At 32.0% G+C, this 27,286-nt stretch overlaps 2 protein-coding genes across 51 annotated transcripts in view; one reads left to right on the top strand and one right to left on the bottom strand.

Annotated features, from left to right (window-relative positions):
• LOC145313990 (ubiquitin-conjugating enzyme E2 N) overlaps positions 1-27,286 on the bottom strand; it is a 257,338-nt gene that overhangs the window by 216,647 nt on the left and 13,405 nt on the right. The window lies entirely within an intron of this gene.
• On the top strand, positions 21,260-26,214 carry LOC145313993 (uncharacterized). The gene is made up of 3 exons (XM_080153713.1): positions 21,260-21,379; positions 23,978-24,612; positions 24,720-26,214. The coding sequence occupies exons 2-3, from the start codon at positions 23,979-23,981 to the stop codon at positions 24,731-24,733; spliced, it is 648 nt and encodes a 215-aa protein (XP_080009839.1). The 5' UTR covers positions 21,260-21,379; position 23,978; the 3' UTR covers positions 24,734-26,214.

Below are 27,286 nucleotides of genomic sequence, written 5' to 3'. Positions count from 1 at the left end.
ATAAAAAAAAGTTTAAAATCAAAAGATGTTCTTGTATTTATCATAGAGTTGTTACGATTTCTTATTTATACCTAACTGTTAAAGCTACTTGTTTTAAATATTCTTCCGAAAGAAAATTTTTAGGTATGTATATAAAACAGCTTTTCGCGTATATAAAATGTAAAATTATAAGATTAAAACCAGTTTTTATATTTGTAGAAAACTGGATATAATACGATGCTTGACATAAATTTTTCGTATGGAACCGGTTCTAATCCACCGCATATTAATCAGTTTCTAATGAATATGAGAAAAATTATTGTAAATATTTAGTCCATAAGACCTAAAGGTTTCGTGATTTCAACTATGAAATAATTAATATGATATTTATAAACCTTGAACAGTTAGACCCTTAATTGCGGACACAGAAGCTGTTTATTTTTTCCAGGGTTTACTAGAAACCATTAATGCTCAAGACTTATAGGTAAGTTGACTATATCTAACTTCTAATGTTTAATCACTTATAGGAAAACTTTATATAGAATGTGTTATTAACATATTCAAGATTTTGTTTCAGCTGTAACCAATAACTGAATTAATTCGCAAAAAATAATTAGTAATTTCAGCAGATTTTTTCGTGATTTTGAGGGGCAACGCTTCGCTGTAAAGGCGACCTTTCTATTTGCCCCACACTTCACCTTATTCATGATTTTGAATATATAATTATATACGTAAGATTAAAAAAATAAATTCCCAAGAAATTTGTCATTGTAAAGGGTTTTTTCCCCAAATATCTGCAAAATATCTATTAATATCTATCAAATTTTTATAGAGTTCAATATCCTATACTTGTCCTTCTATTATTATTACTAGTTGCTTTTCTTGCCTTTAGGGAACTTGGCATTAGTCTAAAACCAACCCAAGACATTTATTTAGCTTTCTTGAAGAATACATATAATTCGGATCAATATTTACCGAGATCTTTAGCTTCAGACAAATCAACTTTACTACTTTACATTATAGGATAAAGTCAACAGTAAACTATATTTTCACTAATTTGTATTGCATTTTTCATTGTTTTTTTTAAAGGAAGTTAATGAAATAACTAGCAAACTTTACTCAAAATGAGCTATACAATAGTGAAATTCGATACTTACATTTCATTAAAATTTAAAAAAAAACTACTATTAAATGAAATTATTAGATTCTATTTTATGTTATATTTTATACTTTTAACTGAAGAAGCTTATACTTTACTAAAAATGTATTTGTTTCAGAGATTAAAATTATATTTTTATTTATTTTTCTTATTTTAAGGTTGCGTGATTTTTCTTCACAAAATAAAATTTTATATTTATGACAAAAAACTGCATGCTAAGAACATATGGTGCATTATTTGCCAAATGTACCACTTTTCTGCCCTACCTCTCCGATTTTGTTAATACTCTATATTTTGGTCCGTTGGGTCATTCAAGGATGCTAGATGGGCAAAAAAAAGTTTCAGAGTCCCTGGATGTCTAGATATCTAGCTATCTATAAAGGTAGGTAACAAAAATGTAAAAAACACCCATTTTTTCACAATTTTAAAAATTAATTTTTTCATCAATCTTACATCCAATCTATACATTTTATACACCAAAATGATCGTTTATTCATGTAAAAAGCGCACATAATGCTATTTTGGCCAAAACTCTAATTTTACAGGGTGTCCAACAAAAAGTGTAAATTGGATATCTAGCGTAATACCCAAAATACCTGTCCGAAAAAAATCATTTTTTTTGGCTTAAATCCTATGTTTTATCTGTGTGCATATGTGGTATATAACGGTTTGGACCACCCAGGACTATAAGGTTGTCAAATTTCACTTTGGGACACCCTGTAAATGTGATTTTTGCATCTGTAGAGCTAAAACTAGGTCCAAATTGGCTATTTTTTTCAAATTACTCCAATATGTGTCTGAGTATGTTTGGCCATAGTGTTTTCTGACCAGATGAATATTTTCATATTTTTTGGACACCCTGTATTTTCAAAAAAAAAGAAAAAATTTTTTAGTTTTTTTTAAATTTTTTTTTCTATTTTTAAGTTAATTAAAACTGTCATATAGATACAGATTTTGACTAATAACAATAATATTTGCCTATTTTACAATTTTTACAATTTTGGGACACCCTGTGCATGTTTTTGAAAAATGATGGTTTTTGCCTATTTTTGGGGGGAAGGAGTCGTTTTAGGGCCATAGACTATTTCTTCATTTTTGTAGAACTTTTCAAGACACATCATTTGTTATAAATGCAAAAACCGCAAAAACCGAACCGTTTTGCCGTTATTCACCGCCAAAGGCGGAATTTTTTTACAATTTTGCCGTTCCGGAGGTTGTAATGGGCATTTGTGGTAAGAAAACGTTGATTTATCAAGATCCCTCTTAAATACTTTTTTTTAGGTAATTTAATTTACTAAATTTCATATTAAGTAAAATTTTTTGTGCAGCTAACCGTTTTTCGTCGAGGTGGATTTCAATTGTTATAACAAGAAAATAAAGTGAATATAACATAAATAATTGCTATAACATAAGTGATAAAAAAAACATATATCATGTGCATTTGAAATTCCTTTTGACAAAAATCGGTTGGATATACAAAAAAATTTACTTCACATAAAATTTAGTAAATTAAAATGCCTAAATAAAAGTATTTCACAGTTATCTTGATAAATCAACGTCTTCTTACCACAAATGCCAATTAGAACCTCGGGAACGGCAAAAAACGTAAAAAATTCTGCCTTTGGCGGTGAATAACCGCAAAACGGTTCGGTTTTTGTGGTTTTTGCATAAATAACAAATGATGTGTCTTGAAAAGTTCTACAGAAATGAAGAAATAGTCTATGGCCCTAAAACAACTTCTTCCCCCCAAAAATGGGCAAAAACCATCATTTTTCAAAAACATGCACAGGGTGTCCCAAAAGTGTAAAAAATTGTAAAATAGGCAAATATTATTGTTATTAGTCAAAATCTGTATCTATATGACAGTTTTAAGTAATTTAAAAATAGAAAAAAATTACAAAAAAACAAAAAAATTTTTTCTCTTTTTTTGAAAATACAGGGTGTCCAAAAAATATGAAAATATTGATCTGGTCAGAAAACACTATGGCCAAACATACTAAGACACATATTAGAGTAATTTGAAAAAAATAGCCAATTTGGACCAAGTTTTAGCTCTACAGATGCAAAAATCACATTTACAGGGTGTCCCAAAGTGAAATTTGACAACCTTATAGTCCCGGGTGGTCCGAACTGTTATATACCACATATGCACACAGATAAAACACAGGATTTAAGCCAAAAAAAAAATGATTTTTCGGACAGGTATTTTGGGTATTACGCTAGATATCCAATTTACACTTTTTGTTGGACACCCTGTAAAATTAGAGTTTTGGCCAAAATAGCATTATGTACGCTTTTTACATGAATAAACGATCATTTTGGTGTATAAAATGTATAGATTGGATGTAAGATTGATGAAAAAATTAATTTTTAAAATTGTGAAAAAATGGGTGTTTTTTACATTTTTGTTACCTACCTTCATAGATAGCTAGATATCTAGACATCCAGGGACTCTGAAATTTTTTTTTGCCCATCTAGCATCCTTGAATGACCCAACGGACCAAAATATAGAGTATTAACAAAATCGGAGAGGTAGTGCAGAAAAGTGGTACATTTGGCAAATAATGCACCATATACATATGTAATTACAAAACAAAATTAAGGGATCACATGAAATAGATTACAATGTCTCCGCAGTTGGGTTGTCAACTAGCTGCAACTGCAGCCGTAACGCAACGATTCCCAACCGTCCTTTGCCAAATATGTCAAAGGCAAAAAGCAAAAATTCAACTACAACGGACAATTTTTTGTTGTTGAAAATTAGAATCGGTATCAGAGGCTACTACGTGTATAATACAGGTTAAAAATAATAGGAAAAATAAGATTTAAAGTTAACATAAAAATGTCAGTAAATATGTTTTTTTAGTATATTTGAAACAATAGGAGAAGAAGACACATACAAATTTTATACAAAGTCAACATATGCTGAAATGTTTGTTAACAAGAATGACAAAATTGCAAGATTTTGCGCACTTTTTGCGTCAAATTACAAGTCAACGAGCCATTTGACTTTTACGTATGTTGGTTTTGTAGGGTGGTGGACACCTAAGGGGTGTATCTAGTCTACCTCTCTAGCAATAAAATAATACCCATCTAATGCGCTTGTTGTCTGTAATACCTTCCATCCACAGTCATACATTCCCTCGATTTTGATTTATGGAGGGTGTCCAAATTTTTGGTTGTCCTTTGCGAACCTCTCTTGCAATACCCTTAAAACCTATATTTTTAAATGTTTTGTACTGTAAATAGTATACTTTAGCATTCCGCAATTTTTTTTGATTAGTTTGTTAAAGTTATAAGAAAAAGCTCTTTACCTGGATGACTCAACCGAGATTGCTGGCCTCCTGTGGCCGCCAGAATCTAGATATTATAATTATTTGTTATAGTTTGTTTAAAAACAAGGATGACAACATCCATAAAAGCGAAGCTCTGAAACGGTAGGACAAACGGACTTTAACACTTGTGTAATGTCAGAACTGAATAATCAGAATGCGAATGTATAAGAGTCAAAGCAAAATTGTAAGTAAATTTGTTGAAAAACTGCTTGATACAGGATAATGATTATGGACATACTTACATTTTTAGGACTTTATTATAGAGCTGCTTCGCTTATAATATTGTACTATGTTGTCCCAGGAATCAGTATACCAAAAATCAGACCAATCAAATAATTAGATCACATACAAATTTGTTGTTAAAAATGTAAAAAAAATCAACATGTTTAAAATGGACGTACGGACATTCTGGTAATGATTATAGAGTTGCTACGCTTTCTAACTCGTACCTAACTATTACAGGAATCACCATGCAAAATTTGAAATCGATACGACAATTCTAACATGCTTAAATTAACGAAAAAAAACTATTTAAAAAAGTAAAAAAATCAGACCAATCACATACAAATTTAATGTTAAAAATGTAAAAAAAATTAACATGTTTAAAATGGACGTACGGACATTTTGGTAATGATTATAGAGTTGCTACTCTTTTTAAATCGTACCTAACTACTAAAGGAATCACCATGCAAAATTTGAAATCGATAGGACAATTCTAACATGTCTAAATTAACGAAAAAAGCTATCCGTTACGGACGGACGGACGTACGGACGGACGTACGGACGGACGGACCGACCCTAATTATAGAAAAGCTTCGCTTTTAATAATTATAGAAAAGCTTCGCTTTTAATAAAATGAGATAGAAAAAAACGACTGTTTAGAGTTTTGATCACTGATAATAAATCTTACAACCAAAACCTTCTGTATATAAGCTATGCTGCCAACAAGGATGTGCAAATATAAAAAATGCAAACAAACTGAAAGGTGTCTTTTATGTGCAAAATAAAAGATATTTCATGCAGAAAGTGTGTATGGACAAAAATAATGTGTGTTGTACTCTTGTACATGTACAGATTACATTACGCTTAGTTACAATTTTTCTTATACCCAGGGAGGTAAGAGACATTACTCTGTAAATTACGCTGGTACCCAAAGTTTTATAATCTCCTTATCTTTTTGTTGGCTCGTAATCTTTTGGCTCTTTTATTGAATAATAAATATCAATGTCCAATCTTTTCAACCAATAAGTTAACAATGCAGAATGTTTGATTTTCTTTTAATCATTGTATGTAAAATTTAACGTCTTATCCCTTTAGATCCCTTAACGTCTATATATCCCTTTAGATCCCTGCTTATACTGCATTGGGACTACACACAAACTTTAATGGATAAATGTGCAACCAGACAATGTGGCTGCGCCTGCCCTATACTGTCATTCAGATTCATACAAAAGAGATTTATTTAGAGAGTATTTAGTTATTATTAGTTATATTATAATTTATAAAGTATTAATAGGAAACTTGGTTCTATACAGCTGCTTAAAAGCAGTCAAAGAGCAGTCTGAAAGTTTATTTAAACTAGCGGATTCACCACTAGCCTCTCGTAATAAGGGAGGAGTCAAAGACAATATCAACAGATCGATACAAAACTTCAGGATAACATAAGATGGCCATATTTTAGATTATTTTTCATAGCTGTTGTTTTTTAAAATAAGGCTATGCCCCTAGCCTCAAAGAGCTTCGCTGTATTATAGAAAATGAATAAAACATTAAAAAATAAAAACTACTTCACTAAGCTACTAAATATTTTAACTGTATAGGTGTAAAACCAAAGCATTTTAACTACCAACAGAGTAAATTTTAAAGATATGTAACAAACATAAGAAATGTTTATAGTTATACTTTATTAGGCTCGAACCCACGGCCTTTACAAAATTCATTAGCAGGCTCTATATAACATTAATATCAACCTTACAACTCTTTTAATATCTATTTTCTCTGGTCAGTAGTATTATTGTTGTACAAAGAATGAAAGAGAAGATATCTTTTCACGGCCGAGAAAGAATATTTCTTTAAAAATTTTATCAAAATTAGATTCGAAAGTTAAGTAGTCTAATAAGTCAAAGCCCAATCCACTTGTACTTTCATCATTACAAAATTGTCATCTTACTATTTTGAACCAACTAATCAACATTTTAAAGTTTTAAATTAACAAAGAGAGCATTTTCATAAAAATTTTGGGTACAAGTATGATTTATAGTCCAATATCCCCTTCGTCAATTATATAATCACTTTAATATTATTTTCTATCATATTTTTGTGGACTTTTTTTGCCGTAGTGATACTTTGGTGGAAGTGATATGATACCCCTGAGAGAGAATGGGTCTATTCATCTTTAAAATTGCACATTTCACATGACACAAATTCAAGATAGCTAGAACAGTGTGACATTTAAGTGAGTTACAGTATTCTAGAACCCAGGAAGGGAGGGGGCACTTGTAACTTTTACTAGCATTTTAATTTTATAAACACTTTAGCGTTGACTTGAATACTTGGGCTTTCATTAAATCTTGAATGTTTAGCAGCAGTGTGTATCACACTTTTTAACCAATATTATATTTATTAATCATTAGTAGGGGTAATGGAAATTAATTAACATATTCTTAAAAATTATACCACTTAAAGTAGAATAAAATTATTGGTTGAAAAGTTATTGGAACTTTTATTAAAAAAAATACAACCATAATTTATTTTTAACCACCTATGTTAATGTTAATGTCGTGTGGGTGAGTTGCACCTGGACTGAACAGTCAACTTGTCAACTCAAAGCCAGACTCTTGGTCCTTCACCTCATACCCGTGGTACTGTACATTGCAGACAACCAACCCTTTGATTGCACGATCTTTGTCTGGGGATCCTAACTATACATGGTAGTGAGTTGCGCCTGTTTGGGGCCAAGGCATCCCACCTACTCAAACTCTTTGATGTCCTGTGCCGAACATAGCAGGTAGGTGCCATTTTTAATGTCTTTGGTATGACGCAGATTCGAGTTTGCATCCTTCCCATCATTTCCCTTGACACTTTAATTGGGGCTTGTGGGCAATTTACACTTCAACCTTATGGATGGTGAGTTAAGGTTTAGTGATTTTTGTTACGATATTATTGCGACTTTTAATGCAACCAAGGCACAGGACGTGACGCTGTTTTGACAACGATACAATGAAGTCACATCAAATCCTAGGGACTTTTCAGTCAACCTAGTATTTAAGGGTGACTCCCAGTAGATGAACTAACAAACGCTACTAACACACTAGCTAGCTACTACACAATGCTAGTCCACAGGGACTTTTCAGTCAACCTATGACAGAGCAAAGTTTTTCGATCACTAGTGTACCATGCCAAGGACCACCCATACTTACCTGATTCAGGGCTAAGGCTTCCCCCCTACTCTTACTCCAAATATCTAACGCCTGAAAGAGCAGCAGTAGGTACTAATTTTTACATCTTTAGTTTTGATGCGGTCTGGTGACTCAAACCCGACACCTCCCCAACAGATAAGCGGACGTTAAACCACTGAGCCATATCTGCGGGTTATTAACCACCAATATTTTTAATCTAACAAATGGAAGAACTAGTTAATACTGTTCGGAGATATATCATTTACAGTTAATTTCCTCTCTAGCCTTTTCTTTTCAAATTATTCCTTTATATGCATACTAGCGTCTAAGCCACTAAAGGCCTCTTGGAGCACTTGAAGAGGTGTGAGTTGAATTTGATTAACATTTTTTGTTTATTTTAGATTTAAAAAGAAAAAGTAAAAAATAATTTTTTTGGAGAAAATCTTTTTTTTTGGGAGGGGAGGGGGATAAACCCTCTCATTTTTAATTTTAGTTAAAAAAATTTAAATAAAATATTGTTTTGGTTGGGGTATTTTTTTCTAGTGGTGATTTATCTTGGGAATGTGGTGGTACCCTCCCCCAAACTAGTTATAAACCTATACGAAACTACCCTGTTATGGAGAACCTGATCGGTTCAGCGGTTAGCGAGATCCTTCGGTACATACAAACTAACAAACAAAAATCCTGTTACTTTATTATATGGATAACAAGAAGAAGAAAGAAGTGAATGCATAAGAATACTGCATGCTATCTAAAAAAACATACTGACATCCAGAATAGATAGCTAGGAGACAACCAGTTGCATTATAATTGAGTGGAGGATGAAAAAGAATCAGTTTCGATTTAATAAGATTTAATAAGAACATTCTTAATGCTCGGCCTTGTATTATTTGAAAAACAAGGATATGAAAAAAGTTTCTTTCGTGGCAACACCCTGTAAGGGGCGATTCGTCGTATTTTTAAAATGGCTTTTGATAGGTTAGTTTAGGTTAGGCTAGTTTATGTATGGTTAGGTGATTGCCCCAGAGGGTTAGGCAATTAGCCCCGCAGGGTTAGAGCCCCCCGCAGGGGCTAGAAATAGGAGAAAAGTACAGTGAAAAAAAACAAAGAATCGCCCCTTAAGGAGCTTTGAAACGAAAGGGACTATACCCCAAAAAAGAGTAAACTTTTTTTGTCTGTAGCTTAAACTTATGGTGACCTCTAAAAACGAATGAGTTCTTAATTTTTTGGAAGCTTGCTAAAGAATGGTTCTCGTCTGTTTCATTTTTAGATTTAAGTTTTGTGATGGTTATCAGCTATTATCTGCTATATGATAGAGGCGCAGCCGCTAGGTTTATGTAAAATATTGTCTTATATTCCTACATAACTTCTGAATTGCCTTGATTATCTAAAAGTACAAGTCCTTCTTCGTGATGCCCTGGTACAAATTTTATGCCGAAAAAAAACTTTTACTTTTCTCAAAATAGATTAAAATATTTTAAATGTCCAAGCAAACCAACAAAATGACTTAAAAATTAGAGTTTTCAACAATTAAACAAAAAATATCTGCAAAGTAAAAAACATGCCTTAAAAGTAAAATTGGAAAAAGCTTTGGACTTTTTGCAAACATTGCTGTACTTTTTTGGATATATAGACAAAGATCGTACAATTAAATTTGGAATTTAAGTTTTTTATGTAATCTAAAATTGTATATAATAAAGAATGATAAAGAAATACATTTTTTTAAAAGTACACATCGTATTTGTAATTAAACTGTATTTAAAAAACGTTTAAATATTTTACCGATTTCTCATTTCAGAATTAGTTTTTAAATTCTAGAGGTGTTTTTACTTTATGTCAAATGAATCATTCCTTCTCATTATAAGAAAGGATTGGGGGGTGGGGGGTCAATTATTTGGGATTGACCTGTCCTTGTATACAAGGGAAACCAATCTATTTTTTTGGGTCATATATAGAAATGTAGTTATGAGGCGTAATAATGTCGTTAATGTGTCAGACATGACTACTTACATTTAACATCATATAGTCAACAAAAATATTGTCAATACTGCAGTTCTTGAATGTCAATATCTATATATCTGTGTAAGACTATGGAAACCATAATTCCTTAAAAAGCCTAATAAGTTTGATAGGATTTGGTCATTAATAGTTATTTATCGCATAGTACTATAAACAGCTTTTCGCGGATAATAAAAGTAAAAATTATAATATTAAATCCAGTTTTGTATGCACTGGACTAACAAAACTGGCATTAATTTCAGGATTTTTACTTTATTATTCGTAGAAAACTATCTTAAATATGATGTGGTACCTGATTTTTACGACTTCTGTCTGAAAGACCAATCAAGTACTTTGCTAAACTTTATTATTTGTTTAATTGTTAGAAACTCTACAAGTTAGGTCTAGGTTACATAGATCTATGAAACATAGACAAGCATTCTAAAGATAAAATCTGTTGAGGATAAGATTTATAAACTGTGCCCGTTTGTTGGTCAAGACACTTCCTTTTTCTGGAAGGGGAAATAAAAATTACACTAAAAACCAAAGAGACCCATAATATTTTTTATTACACTGTCAGCTTTAGCCAAAAAAATTGTAGAAATGCAATGATTTTAGCTTGGTTTAGTTCCTCAAGTAGAGGCAAGAAATATATTTGTTTTAAAATCAGAAATAGATTGGAGGATTTTAGGTAAAAGGCACTGATAATTCAAATCTTTGACAATTTTCCAGAAAACTGTTTCTTAGTCACACATCAGGAGAGATATGGGTAGTGAAATTTGTGTGTATAGTGACCTAGTATTTGGTTATCCTAGGCGGTTTTTATAACCTTATTTTTATACAGAATAACAGCATATTAATAGGCTATCTATGGTTAGTTACAAGGTGTTATTTTTAGTTATTTTGAAAGTTAAAAAACCAATATCTTGTCTTGTCTGTCCCACGCGCGTCTATCAACCCCCCGCCCTCCCCCTCCCCAATTAAAAACCAATACCCACTTCTGTCCAATTCTAAAAATCTAAAAATGTTAATTTACCATATTTAATGTGTTATCCCTTAAAATTACTGAAAAATTGTACTAGAAGAGATTTCTGATATAGTCCCTTTCGTGGCAACGCTACTCAAGGGGCGATTCTTCGTATTTTCACAGTAGCTTTTCTCCTAACCTAACCTAAAATAACCTATTAAAAGCCATTTTAACAAGGATGACAACATCCAAAAAAGCGAAGCACTGAAACGGTAGGACAAACGTACATTAACACTTGTATAGTGTCAGAACTGAATAATCATAATATAAATGTATAAGAGTCAAAGCAAAATCGTAAGTAAATTTGTTGAAAAACTGCTTGATTCAGGATAATGTTTATGGACATACTTACATTTTGAGGACTTGATTATAGAGTAGCTTCGCTTATTACATTATACTTTGTTGTCCCAGAAATCTATAAACCAAAAATTAGATCAATCGGATAATTAGATCACATAAAAATTTGTTGTTAAAAGTAAAAAAATAAACATGTTTAAAATGGACGTACGGACATTTTGGTGATGATTATAGAGTTGCTACGCTTTCTAAATCGTACCTAACTATTAAAGGAATCACCATGCAAAATTTGAAATCGATAGGACAATTCTAACATGCCTAAATTAACGAAAAAAGCTATCCGTTACGGACAGAAGTACGGACCGACCCTAATTATATAAAGTTTCGCTTTTAAAGATACGACGAATCGCGTTGCCACAAAAGGGACAATTCCCGAGATTTCTAATCTAAAATATTCTTTTTATAAAACAATTTCTCATGTCTTTACAAACCAAAATCTTATTGATGTTGTCATCCTTGTTAGCATGAACTTATTATATATTGACCATTATAGCTACTAAAAATATACAACTCAATACTAATAAAATTACATAAATGTCTCTTTGAAAAAAGTTACTCCCTAAATTGTGGATCTTTTTGAAAGATTTTTACTTTTAAGGTTAGATCCATCCGTTTGTTTTTAATGGTACAGTTAGTATCGTCTATTATTCCTTTTTAAACTTCACATGTGATTTCTGTAACATTTTGGTACATTTTTTTTGTGTGTAGCATAATAACATAGTGTAATGATGACTTCTAATACAACATGGCACAATGTTTTAAAATGTAAGAAAGTAAACTCTTTATTGTTGATTTTGTCATCCTTGCTTTCATCCCCCAAAATCTATGGGCCCAATTATTTGTCCAAATAGGCATATCACAAGAATTTTAGTCGTTTTTTGGTCCATATAATCATCACAATCTTAGGCCTAGATCTTTCCAATACCAATTAATTATATTTTTAACGAATTCCACTTTCAGTTTCTATAATAGAGTTTTCATAGAAAAAAACATTTTCAGTATGACTTCGTAACCGATTAACCCATGATTAGAACCGGTTCTCAGCTATTCTGAAAAATCATGTAAGACATCGAATTACAGACATTTCTTCATGAATATTAAAATAAAAATCATGAAATTGATACTAGCCTTCTGCCCTTCGAGGCAAAAAAACTGGTTTTATTCTTAAATTATTTTTAATTTTATTATCCGCAGAAAGCTGTATATAACTCGATGCGATAAATAAATCTAATGGCGATATAAGGTGAAAAATTTATCTTTTCGAATTGCAAAATTTGTTTAATGATTTAAAATTAAAATTGTATTTTCTATGAAACCGCAAGAATATCAATACAATAGTTTAATTAGGTTTTTGCTTAATCTAAAATATTTGGTCTAAAATAAGGTAAATGAGACCCTCACCCACTTTTCATTTTTGTTTTTAGATTGATTGATTGATTAAATATTAAATCTGAACAGGAATGAGAACTATCAGGAAGGGAGGGGACATTGGGCTGTTTATTACACTAGTCCCCAAAGTCTTATGATAACATCTTCTTATTGGTTGGTAAACAACCGTGGGGACTTTTAATGAATTTTGATTGGTTTGGTCATTTAGTTCATTGTCAAACCGTTTCAATCTATAATTATAATCTACAGAAGGGGTAATTTTGTGTATCATCATTGGGGATGTACATCAAGTTATCGACCATTGTCTTAACGTTTTAGATCCCTGGAGAATCATCCATGATTTTTTTTATTTAGAAAGTGGAATGCCACCATTCATCTATGATGTTTGTCTGTCTGTCTGTTTGTGAGCTTTTGGATTTACAAACTAGCAGTGTCAGAACATTTTTTCTCGTATTCATTCGAATCCGGTGGATAGGAACCGGTTCTCATCCATACGAAAAAACTATGTCTAGCATCGTATTATATCCAGCTTTCTACGAATATAGAAATGTACAATCATAAGATTAAAACCAGTTTTTTTAGCCGGTGCCTTCGGCACCACGGGGCTAAAAAACTAGTTTTAATCTTATATTTGTACTTTCTATATCCGCGGAAAGCCGTTTATAATACGATGCGAGAAATAACTATTCCAATAATTCTAATTTTCCGGAAGAGTAATTTTGTTTAAATGAATTGGGATGTACACAAATTTATCGACTACTGTTTTATCCTATAAATCCCTGAGTATCGACACACTTTAGAAAGTACATATTTTTTCATGTTTGTTCTTAAAGATCTCGCTAACCACTTTTATTTTAAGGATGTTACACGCAGGCTCTAGGAGGGTTTCTATCAATTTTATCTTATTTTTAAGGTTTTAGGCTATCATTCTTCCCTCATTTTTGTGCTATGAAAAAAGTTTTAAAAAGTAGCCATATAAAGTATGTTATGATATGAAAATTGTCTGATATAAACGTATGTGTTATATTATTTTTTACTACCGGATATCTAAACTTATTTTATTTTACAATCAACACATTATATCTAAAGACTAAGTTGAAATAATAACAGCTTTGAAGTTTTATAGGGGATTGTTTGTCTACGGGCCATCTGTATGTCTGTCTATGGGCCATCTGTCAGTCATCGGTCTGTCAGTCAGTCTTCGGTCTGGTTGTCTGTTAGTCATCTGTATGTCTGTCTGTAAGCCATATGTCTATTTGTCTGTCTGTTATGTGTATGTCTATCTGTCAGCCATCTGTCTAATTGTCTGTATGTCATATGTCTATTTGTTTGTCAGTCATCTGTATGTCTATCTGTCAGCCATCTGTCTAATTGTCTGTATGTCATATGTCAATTTGTTTGTCAGTCATCTGTATGTCTATCTGTCAGCCATCTGTCTAATTGTCTGTATGTCATATGTCAATTTGTTTGTCAGTCATCTGTATGTCTATCTGTCAGCCATCTGTCTAATTGTCTGTATGTCATATGTCAATTTGTTTGTCAGTCATCTGTATGTCTATCTGTCAGCCATCTGTCTGTTTGTCAGTCAGTTTTCGGTCTGTTTGTCTGTCAGTCATCTGTATGTCTGTCTGTAAGCCATATGTCTATTTGTCTGTCTGTTATGTGTATGTCTGTCTGTCAGCAATCTGTCCGTTTGTCTGTCAGTCATCCATCTATCTGGCTGTAAGTTATCGTTCCGTCAGTCATATGTATGTTTGTCATTCAGTCAACTGTCTATTTGTCTGTCAGCCATCTGTCTATTTGTCTGTATTTCATCTGTATGTTTGTCAGCCATTTGTTTGCCTGTGAGCCATCTATTTGTCTGTCAGCCATTTGTTTTTCTGTGAGCCATCTGTCTGTCTATAATATTGATGGTGTCAATAAGTTTTGATTAATTTTTAAATCAAGGTCAAAGAGTTCTTAATTTAATTAGATCAGCTTACAAATTCAGGACCTGCATTAAATAAAAAAGTCTAAAATAAAAATAAAATGATTCAACTTTATACATGTTCTACCACTAAAGGCCTTTTCTTTAAATTATTTTTTCTAAGAGTAAAAAATTTTTTCTGGGGCTGATTTTGTCCAAGGAGAGTTGAGGTACTCTCCTTGTAAAAAGTTATATACCATCTTTACACCCATAAGAAGCATCGCTTTAAAGAAGATCCTTATCGGTTCAGTGGTTAGCGAGATCCTACGCTACAGATACACTTTATGAAAGACTTTATGTTACTTTGATTTAAGGATTTTTTATGCATTGCAATTTATTTTTTTTATTTTCTTTCAACCTCTTCCTACATCTTATAAAAACAAAAGATCTTGAAATATAAAAAGAATAATAACCTAAGATTTATCATAATATTAATGCTTTAATTAAATATTTATCGCATAGTTGGTGTTTTCGACACCTCACCCCTACCTCCTCCCCTATCTTTTTACACTTTTTTGAAAACATTGTTTGTATTATATCTTTATCCTATCTATCTTATTTATGGATTATTGATTCTAAGAAAAACAAGGTACAATATTATAAACAAAGAAAGTTTTGACACCCTACAAGTGTTTATGTTCATTTGTCATACCGTCTTATTTAGAGTTTCTCTTTTATAGATGTTGTCATCCTTGTTTTTTTTTGTTGCAAAGTATGTGCACTTTACATGTGTATAGTTTTGTAGTATTAGTTGCATAAAGAAAATAACAATTGTACAATAAATATAGAATGTATAGATAAACAATCATATAATCTGACCACATTAATGCTCAGAAATACACATTATAATACAAATTGACATTTTTTCCAGTCTTTTCCATGTAACTACAATATCTTCGTTTTACTATTTATTAATAATACAGTTTTTATATTAATAATTTGTTGTACCTTGTTATTGCTGTTCTACTTTTTTATATAAATGTCTTCTACATTTATATCCATTGTATTTTTTCCTACTCATGGTCAAAAGTTCATGTAAGTATGCTATTTTCATAGATTATTAAGTATAGAATAACAGTTATTTGTTGCTTATACACAGCTTTCCACAGATAATTAAATGAAAAAAATATAATGTTAAAACAAGTTTTGCTGTCCAGGCTAACAGAACTGGTTTTAAATTTATAATTTATGTTATAATATTCCTGGAAAATTGTTTGTAATACGATGCTATACATTGGTTTCCAATATGGCTGAGAACCTGTTCTAATGAACAGAATATTAATCGGATTCGAAGTCATACTGGAAAAGAGAATTTTATTGTTCTCGTTAGTTTAAATTACTTAATGTTTCGTAAGGGATAAGACAATCGACGATAAGTTTATATACAATATACAATACACCCCTAATTATGATAAACCAAACTACCCGCATTGGCTTTCTTTAGAAAAGTTTGGACACTTCTAGTTTGTACTACCCAATAAAGATTTATGCAAAGACTCTAAAGTATTGCATTGTTTTCATATTAATTTTATATGTATTTTTTTCTCTGCTATTCTATAATGCCTCATATCTATTAGATTATTTTAACCAAAAATGTCTTAAAACTAAAATACTTTACTAAAACCTGCCTTTAACACTACATCCTCTAGCCTATGGTGGTTTGTACATCGGCTTTGAGTTTTGAAGATTATCCAGTAAAATCCAACTTATTACAAGTGGAACAACGAAAAAGAAGGATTTTTTTGTTCATCATTAACATATACTTTCTATTGTCTTGTCCTGTAGGATTCTGAATGAATAAACATAAATCTCCAATGTGATAAGTAATTCATTTAAACCTTTTGGGTATTAATTATAGTAAAACTTTCCAGACAAACACTCTTTGCAGAACAATTTCAATTAGTGCCTAACTTTGCATGGTCAGTGGCGTGCGAACCGAAGGGGGCATTTGGGGCAATCGCCCCCCCCCTAGCGACCAAAACGCGACCCCCCTAAATGTTGAAAAATGCCCAATTTTGCCCCCCCCTGGTCAACAAAAATGCCCCTTTTTGCCCCCTACCCTACAAAAAGCAAAACTATCCCAGTTTCCAAAAAAAAGATCAAGAAATACTCAAAAAAAAATTTTTTGACGCTTCGCGCCAAACAGACAGTTGCCATTCATTTAACCTTACCAAATTTTTTAATTAGTGTAGAAATTAGGTTATAATCTTTTTTCACTGAACATAACAAACCAGGTAATAGGAAGTATTTTATTTGGTATAATATAAACTTTTTACCTAAAGAAATGTTGTACATCCCCAATGATGATACACAAAATTACCTCTTATATAGATTACAATTAGTGGATGAAATGTATGGAAACTCGACTTAATTAACCAACCAATAAAAATTCCATTAAAGTCCCCAAAGTTGTTGAGCCAACGAATAAGAAAATTTTATATGAATTATTTGGGATTAGTGTAATAAATAGCCCAAAAACCCCTCCTTCCCTGCATATTTGAAGAAAAAAAAATTCGCTTCACGCACTTCCAAATGGTTTCTGCTTTTTATCACATGCATTGTATATTTTGTTTTTATTTCTATAAAAACATTTGTAAACAACAAATATTTCATCAAAAAGTTATTTTATATAAAAAAGAAACAGCGTTGATATTTATCTAAGCCTTTTTCTCAACACTGTATGTCTGTCTAAATGAATAACTATATATGATGTCATATTATTTTCAGGATAAGTTTATCATTTTTTTGTTTACATACACTTACAAAAAGACATGTTTTTAATGGCAATTTTCATTAAAAACCCTTAAAACTAACTACACTCTATATTCCTAACTTGATAAAATACGCCACTCTTGTTGTCTTTAATTGATTTTAGTTCAAAGGGGGAGTAAATATTTTTAGGTGCGCTTCACGCACCGCCCTTATAAATCCTTGGAAACACCACTTAATTAAAAATTAACAGAGTTTTAAAGTGCCATTTAAAAAGGGTAGGATATGTTGATATAACTTTTTAGCTTCTCTATAATTCACTATGGCTGTCAGTACGTAATGCTAAGGGGGAAATGTGATTTTTTCAACTGCAATTAAAGATAGAAGGCTAAAACTTGTGTTAACATTCCCATCATTATGGAGTATAATTAACTATTAAAAATTCATGGATGTCAGACTACTTTTCAGGACGTTTTTGGCCATTTTTGTATCTTTTAAATTTCGGGTATAGTCCCTTTTGTGACATTGCCTCTTAAGGTGCATTTCGTTGTATTTTCACAGTAGCTTTTCCCCTATTTATAGCTCTTGCGGGGTCAAATGCCTAACCCTGCAGGGAAATCACCTGACCTAACTTAACCTAGAATAACCTATAAAAAGCTACTATGAAAATACGAGGAAATGCCCCTTAAGAGGCGTTGCCACAAAAGAGACTATACCCCAAAGTTTTCCATATTTCTAAGAGATTTTTATATCTGTAGATGAAAGGACAAGTATTTTTTTTTATTTTTTTACATAGTTCTTTATATCTTTGGTTTTTATGGTGCGATAATTTTTTTTGTGGATTATAATATTAAAAAAAAAAAATTTCTCGCTGTTTCGAGCATCCAGTATGTAATTTACTTTGACTGCCATCACACAATATGCAGGAAAAAGGATTTGTGACTTTTTCTACCTAAAATATATATTATTTCAACAGATGCTCTTTAAATCTACTTGTCTGTATTCTTACTAATGATTTTTTGTGCTTTGCTACTTAAAGATGTTGTCATCCTTGTTGTCATACAATAAAGAAATATTTAAAATCAGTTTTACATATTAGGTTAATTTTTGGTAAATTATTTCCAAAATGAGTGTTTTTATCTCCTCCCCCCCCCAAAATTTTTTTAATGGGGTTATTCATCCTTCCTGCTGAGATTTTATAACATCCCCTTCCACCCATAAAAAATGTTTTGTGGTGGGGGGGGGGGGAGGTTAAATTATATTCTGTACTTTTTTTCGAAGATGCTTTCTAGCTCCCTTCCCTTCGGTCATTGCAGGGTGGGGAGATGGGATGGGGGAGAAGAGATGAGGGGGAAGAGATTAGGGATATAAACGGGAAATAGGGATGGGGGAAGGGATGGGGAAGAAGGGATAAGGACTAGAAGGCCCATAATCAAATAATCCCACCCCTTAAAACGCCCTTATTTAAAATTAGTACATATAATCAAAATGCCCCCCCCTAAAGCAAATTACCCCCCCCAAAATAAATGTTCTTTAAAAAAAAAATTTTGGGGGGGGTATTTACCCCCCCCCCCCAAATTGAATGTTCTTTAAAAAAAAATTTTACTGAAAATTTTTTTTTGGGGGGGGGGATCTATGATGTAATTGTAAAGCACTGAAGATTCTATAAAATAGATACCTAACTAAATTAAATATTTCATTAAATAATGAAAAAGAATTTCTATAGGCGATTTCTTTTGGGAGGATGTCAGGGTGTCTCAAAACTAGTTATAAAACTTACCAGGACCTATAAGACGCTTCACTTTAAAGTATAATCATATTGGTTCATTGGTTAGTGAGTTAATTATTGTATTTTTATGTTCTAAAGAATGAGATACTACTATATATTTGAATAGTAGTGGCGCCCTTAGCATCTAAGAACTCGTGTTTTCTAAAGGGTAAAAAGGGAGGAGAAAAATAGCCTAAAACCACTCAAAGGATTGACCTATAATAGTGTGGAACCATCAAGGGATCTATGTGAAGCTTTCCTAAAAAGGAGAACTCAGTCAAATAAACCTTACTTACTACTTTATGTTATAGGATAGTACTTATTAACTTAATAGATTAGGTAGGTGCTTTTTTTACATAATTAAATTACCCCCCCAAAAAATTTTACCCCCGGGGTAAATTAGTTTGGGGGGGGGGTAATTACCCCCCCCAACAGATTTGGGGGGAGTATTTACCCCCCCCAACAGACTTTAGGGGGGGTAATTACCCCCCCCAATCAAATTTTACCCCCGGGGTAAAAATTTTGGGGGGGGTAAAAAAAAATTTCGGCGCGCTTCGCGCGCCATTTTACCCCCCCAAACACGAATTACCCCCCCCCCTAAAATTTTTTACCCCCCCCTCAAAAAAAAAGCTTGGACGCCCCTGGACCACCGTTTTAGAGGTCTTTAATACAATAAAAATGATGTAAGAAAAACAAGAAAACACGAATAAAATATGATAGACATGAATGCCTTGATATAGATCTGTTTTAAACTCCCTTGATCTATCCATATATCCCTCTTTAACTGGCCATTCATATTCATTAAACAAAAACATTTTAATATTATTTTTATCCTCTTCAAGGTTATAAAATTTCAATAAACTTTCATTCATCTTAAAATAAATCTTTTTAAAGATAACAAAACTGCAAACTGCCATAACACGAAATAATTAAATTTCTCGTATTCATTCGAATCCGGTGGATAGGAACCGGTTCTTATCCATACGAAAAAACTATGTCTAGCATCGTATTATATCCAGCGTTCTACGATCGAATATAAATAGTAACTGTAATAGTTATTTCTCGCATCGTATTATAAACAGTTTTCCGCGGATATAGAATGTACAATCATAAGATTAAAACCAGTTTTTTTTAGCCCGTGCCTTCGGCACCTCGGGGTTAAAAAAACTAATTTTAATCTTATAATTGTACATTCTATATCTGCGGAAAACTGTTTATAATACGATGCGAGAAATAACTATTACATTTACTGAAATCCAAAGCACGGCTAATTTCTAAAAATTAAAGTTTTATTTAAAGGAACTAGCTATTCTAAACATATGTACATAGTGACTTATTTTGGTAAAACATCATCTAATGGGTAAAATTTCATTTAATTTAAATTACTTACTTGTTGAAAAAATATATATTTTACATTTAACAAATTTAGAGAATGTTATTTTTTTAGATTTCGATTTGGGTTTGAAATGGTTGGTCATTTAGAAAACTTTTAAATCTCATGTTCTTCAAATAGATATAAATGATGGAGAGGAAGGATTAGGGGTGGGGATTTAGTGGTCGTCGCACACTATAATCCAATTGAAACAGCTTCAAACCCATATCCAACCCCCCCCCCAAACACTTTATAAAATCCACTCTTACTTTTTTTCTTATCTCACCTTAACTCCCCTTCCCCTCCCCCTTAGATCTCATTCATACATCTATCTCACTCTCTCTTCTTTTCTTTCTTTCTTTTTTTCTATCTTGCTTGTTATTTTTCTGAAAGCCTTCCCATCTTTGATTTACTTCCTCAATAAAAGTTAGGCTTAATGTTGGAGCCTCTCTCACCCACTCCCACCTACTCAGAGGAACTATCTTTTTTTTCTTCCCTCCACCATCCCTTCCCCCCATGGTTGGGAACCACTCCCTTTTTCTGTCTCGTTCCTTGCGTCTTAAAGACCCATCTTGGGCCAATTTTCACTTTCCATGCACACAGCCATGTGTGTGTGTGTGTATGTGTGTGCACACGTAGTTTTAGAAATAGTAGATATTCCTTACTTAAAAATTTTTTTTGTCTAAAATTTTTCAAAATTTAAAGTTTTAAAGATTTAGAAGATTTATCATTAAAAAATTAGAAGATTTTTTCGAGGAGGGGGGACGCTAACCATCCCTGAAAGGATAACATGGGGGAAGTAGTTTTCATGGATGTAAGCATGTCTATGCGTGTGTGTGAGTGTGTGTGTGTAAATTCTAATATGCTAGGTCGCTACTCTCATGGCCTAGCATCAGTTCAACTCGAGTCATCAAAGTTACAGGTCGGGCACCCACAAAGTGTCTTATTATTTATAATAGTAATAAAACTAGCATGATTTGACCTAACCTAACTATTTATGACTATGTGTTGTCTACTTATGTAACTTATAATTATCAAAAATATTTTTATTAAAATATTATATTTTCTTTTGAGATTATGTTTAAAATTTTAGCAAAGTATCTTGACCTAAAAGTGAATTAGATATGTGTGCAAGTGTTTCTATATGTGTGTGTGTTTATAACTTTTTTTGCATTTACTTTCCCTTTTACTTTGAGCTGAGACACTTGTAAGGTCAGGTCCTTTTATTGACCATAATTATAATTAATTATATAATTATAATCATCATTGTGTACTTTTGCATGTGTTGATTCTTGGTAACAGTGATTTTAGATGGTTTTCATTAATTAATAACATAATTTTCATAGTTTATTCTCGTTCTTGTACTTTTATTTTATTTTTTGAAACAGTTTTTATATCTTTATTAAAGTTATTTTGTCTGAAGTTAAAGATCTCGAAAAATGCAGGTCCATATGGGTTACTTTTCAGTGAACCTTGAAAAATGTCTTAGGATGGTTTTAGGCTCTTTTTCTGAGCTCCCCCACTCTGACCTAAGTGCAACAACTTGTAAATTTTAAAAATAAAAGTCTTATGCTATTTTAATAAAATCTTTTTTTCATGATACCCCTTAAAATGCCAATTATAGAAACTTAATGATTGTTACTTATAAAAAAAATGAGAGAGAAAACAGTTCTTAAAACATTAATTATATTAAATTCAAGCTTTTAGTTTCTTGGAACTTATGCATGTTCAATTCTAGTTTTTAATTTGTTAGCAAGAATAAATTTTTAAATATATAATGTTTAGAATGCATAAATCTAATTCTATGATTTAGTTTAATAAAAAAAGACTTTAATGCCTAACAAAACAACATCGCATTTTAGATTTCATTTTATTTAAAGTTTTCCAAGTTTTTTTTATGACATAAATATGCACAATAATTTCCTAACATATAATAATACTCTTAAAAACTCAAATTGACATGTATTTATATTATGTTGTAAAAAGAAAGTAAAAAATGTAGTATTTGGGGTATTTTTAAAAATATAAATAAACCTTTTTCTATGTGCATGAACCTGGGTTTATTTGTGGTGTGGGCCTATTTGACCTTGTAAGACCCAAGAACTTCATCTCAAATAACTCCACACCCCCATTAACATATACTTTCCACTTTTAACCTCCCCCCTTCCTTTACTGCATGTTTTGTATTCTATGTTTGCAGCCCCCCCCCCCCTTCCCCATCTCTCTTTCTATATATGTACTTTCTCTCCATAGATTATCCATCTATCATTATATAAATCATATATCTCTTTTTTTCTTCTCTTTTTTACATCTATTATTTTCTAAATTAAAATTTTCTTTTTTTGTATATTATAAAATCAGGACAAAAAATTGAATTAAAATAAAGGTTTTTGTATTATAGCTTTTGCCCAATTGCAGCTGGAATTAATTTTAAAATAATTTTCTTTAAAGTATGATTTTTAAATATTTAAAATATGGTCAAAATTTGAAAAAGGTCGAATAAGGTCATTTTTTTAATGGCGGCGCGTCGATGGTTTGAAAATGGTCGTTTCTTGGTCCCGACGTTTTTATCTTGCGCACGCTATATATCGCCTTTGGCTAGGAACTCAAAAAAAATGCCTAACAAGCTATCTTTTAAGCATCTCCTGTATTAAATATAGACACAGGTTTCTATGTGTGTGTGTGTTTGTGAGTGTGTGTTTTAGTTGGAGTGACCTAGAATATTTTTATTCCAAAATTGAGGTCACATATTTGGAAAGATAAAAATGCTTCAAATTTAATCTTAAATCTGGAATTTTTAGAGCCCTGGAAAAAAAAGTTGTCGTCTACTTTTGCCGCAGGGGATGCTTAAAAGCTTTACAACCCCATCACTCTTTCCCCGAAAAACTCTGAATTTGACTTAAGGACTTGGGTTAAGGCTTACACTAAAAATATTTTAGGATTTACTTTCTATACTCAAGTTTCTTAAATATAAGTAAGCTTTTAAAATCTTATTAAAAAGATTAACTTTTCACACATTTTTCAAATCAAGGTATTTTTTTGACAAATGTTTAAATTGAAAATAGGGAAATATATTTGTTAAGAGGTACCAAAAAAGGATAGTTTTTAAGGTGTGTTTTTTTTTAACAAAAAATGGGGGTTGGGGCTATTGAGATAAGGAGTGGTCTGGTCTGGTCATATGTAGAGAAAAATGACCCCCACTTCATCTGAAGGACATCACCTGATATAATCTTATATATAAATGTATACTACAATCTAAAGACGCCACTTTTTTGGTCACGTTTTACACATTTTTCAACTTTTGACTTCTAGAAAGATTTGTCTTTTTTTCTTACTAAAAGCAAAATGGCATGTAATAAGTCAACATTTATTTCAAAGAGACATTATTTTAAAGACTTTTATGATATCTTTATATGAAAAACTAAATGAAATGCATGTAACTGCTGAAAACCATCTCAAATTATGCACTTTATAGCTCCACCTTGTGTTTAAAAAAGTTACTAATTATTTTATTTTTTAGAATGTACAGCAAGTGCGCCATATCTTTATTAGTGCTGACCGGCGGCGTTCTTGCCGACCAGAGCAGCTACTCCTCAGCCGGCAACCAGTACGCCGCTCCTGCTGCCTCCAGCGGGTACGGCGCCCCATCCGGTGGCGGTAACAACTACGCCGCACCCGCCGCGTCTGCTGGCTACGCTGCCCCCGCCGCTTCCAATGGCTACTCTGCTCCTGCCCAGTCTGGCTACGGCGCCCCCGCTGGCGGATATGACGCACCAAGCGCCGGTTATGCTGATTATGACACCGGCTACGCCTATGAGGAAACCGCTGCTGCTCCCACCTCATCCGGCGGTCTGGATCCCCTCGCCTTCATTGAGGAGTTCATCCCTCTGTTCCTTGTTGTTATTGCTGCCGTTATTGCTGCTGGTCTGCTCGGCCCTCTGTTCAGCCAGTTGTTGATGCTCTTGGTTGCCCTCCTTCCCGGAGCTCTCAACCTCAAGGCTCCCATCATCAATGCCATCCTCAACCCCTTTAACCTGACTCTGTGTATGATTAACGCTGGCGCTGCTCCTACCGCTATAACTGGCAGAAGTCTGGAGGATAATGAATATAGCAACTACATCCAACTTTTCCAGACAACATACGATTTGCTCATGAGTAAGTTTTAACCTCATATTTTTTTTTTTAAATTTATATCTTAAATATTAAAAGATGTTATGTTATCATCTGCTTTAAAAGTTTCTAAACATTTTTTTCTATTTCAGACAACTTGGCGTAATAATCTAAGCAGATTAGGCATAAAAACTGAATAAAGACTATTTTGTCTGCCCGAGGCTGCGAGGCCGAGTCCCGACCACCTGTGATACTTTATAAACACAACAAAACCACACAAATAATCATCAAAATTTCTCATTTTCTTTACCAGTAATTTTACATATTTTTTTGTTGGCTAATTGGGTCATTAAAAACTTGTTTTATTATTGACTTTGAAAATGAGGATACATTATAAATCTTTAAAAATAGCAACAATATTTTAATTGTTTTAAATTATGTGCCCAAACCTTTTTAAAGCTTAAATGAATTTCTAATTGGGATTGGAGAAAAGATTTTTGTCAAGCAGAGAACATTGCTGCACTTGAGGGTTAAAAATTTCTTTGGATTTTCAGTTTATGGGGCAGATAAGTGACAAATTATGTTGTTTGTCTGCCCTTTCTACCTCGTCAAATCATCCTGGATATTGCTTAACTCCTTTGTACAATAATTGTTCTTGATATAGAATATTTAGCTTTTATACACATTCATGTGTTCATTTTGTTTATATGTTTTGTGTATTATTATGTATGGGGCTATACAAACCATCTATCTATCTATTTTTTATATTACCATTTAAAATCGCCCCAAGAATCCTTCAATCTTTTTTCCCTTCCTGATGTCAACATTGTATTCTGTCTGTCAGACTATTTGGTCAGCCAAGGTCACCTCATGGCTTCACAGGCACTAAATCAATTCTTTTAAACTTTAAAAATGTTAAAAATGTGTGTGTGTATTTAAATATACATATTATTTATTAAAAAAAAATTGCGGGCATACTTTTGTTTAAAAAATACACACACATGTTACAATATTATTTTTTCTTCTAAATTAAATTATCTCAGGAGAAATTTTTAGACTTATTTTGTTATTTTTTTTGTTATAATCTTTTGTTATCTTTTTGGGTTAAATTTTGTTATACATATCTGTAACAACAGCAAGTTAAAATTGTTTATTTTTGTTTGATTGTATACATATTTAATAAAAAAATATGTATACTTTTACTTATGATGAAAACGTGAAAAAGGGTGCTATAAATATTCGCGTTAAATTGTTATTTGTTAATTAAGTAAGCACATTATGAATATTATCTCTTTATAAAAATGCAAGACTAAAGACTTTGGGCAGTTTCTATGTTGTTTTTTACAATAATATCACATTTCAGATATTAGCTTTTTTGGGCTGAAAATTTAATGTGATATTACATATTTAAACAACAATAGAAGCAACCTATTACTTTAAGAACAGAACACACTCTCAACACCGCAATGGATACTGTGACACACAATATAGTAAATATAAAAGAATCTCTGAGCTGGAGTATTGTATACAGAGTAATTGTATATTTATTTTTGCTCAATTTTGTTATTTGTTTTTGTTATGATTGCAACATTGTATGAGAACTATCAACTATTGTAGTAATGTACAAATAAACTAACTTTGTCCAAATGTGTTTTTTTTTTATTCGTCATCCTTGTAATAAAGTAACAGGATGTGTGTCTGTCTGTACCGAAGGATCTCGCTAATCGCTGAACCAATCGGGTTTTTCTTAACATGGTAGATTTTCATAGGTCCCGGGAAAATTTAAAGAAATCGGAAAAATAATGAATATTTTTGAGAGACTTGCACGCAACAAAAAGAAGTATCGCAGGGACGTGATAGCAATATAAAGAGGTATCGTAAAGACTTCAAAAAAACAAACATCTAAAGGTCACTAGAGGTCTCTAGGGGCGTAGCCGCTAGTGTTATATATAGTAGCAAGGATCTTTTTTTAAAAATGGATTAAAAGATTTCCAAAACGGGTAGAACAAAAGTATTGAGTCTTTCAGGAAAGTTTCTTTACTGGCATGAGCTGATTGCTGATTTGAGTGTATTTTCCTAAATCATAAACATATGACACGAAAGTTTAAGCAAAAATATTTTTTAAGATCTAAGAAAAACGACAAAAAAACAGGAAAAAAACCATTAAGCAACAAGTATAGGTATCAAAAAAGGAAATGTAGACTAAAGCTTGTGAAAACCATTAGTGCCAATGAATTTAGCAAATGGTAAGTTAGCTTTAAATTTTTATGTTTTTTTTTTAACAGCAGTATTTTGAAGCTGCTTGAAGCCTGTATTTTTGCCTACCAATCAACAGCCCTTATTTTTTGGAAAAATATGCAGCTGCCCATAATTCAATAAAATCCTTAGCTGCGCAGATACTTATGCAGTTGAGCCTTATTTATGGCAGCTAGCTGCCATAAAAATCAACGGCTGATTACCCTTATCAAAACTACTTAGACTCACAACGAATGCAGTATAATAGATATAAATTATATTTTCGTGCTTCACAATTTGGGATGTGCATTAAATAATCATCCATTGTCTTATCCTGATCTAAATGAAAAAATTTACAAAATTGAGTAAGGTTAAATGGCAGACGATTCTTCAATTTCCGTTGCGCCATAAAAAAAAACAAAATAGAAACCAATAAATTCTTTAAATTACACTTTTTTATTTAGTAAAAGTAGTTTAGGACTCT

This window comes from Acartia tonsa, chromosome 3, assembly GCF_053477335.1.
Source record: "Acartia tonsa isolate MP-2025a chromosome 3, ASM5347733v1, whole genome shotgun sequence".
NCBI classification, from domain to species: Eukaryota; Metazoa; Arthropoda; class Copepoda; order Calanoida; family Acartiidae; genus Acartia; species Acartia tonsa.
The sequence above is the reverse complement of the archived record's forward strand: the minus strand, read 5'-3'. Positions and strand labels throughout refer to the sequence as shown.

Bases quoted from the DNA above. Each gene is read 5' to 3' on its own strand.
- LOC145313993 (XM_080153713.1), top strand. From the start codon at position 23,979: ATGTACAGCAAGTGCGCCATATCTTTATTAGTGCTGACCGGCGGCGTT.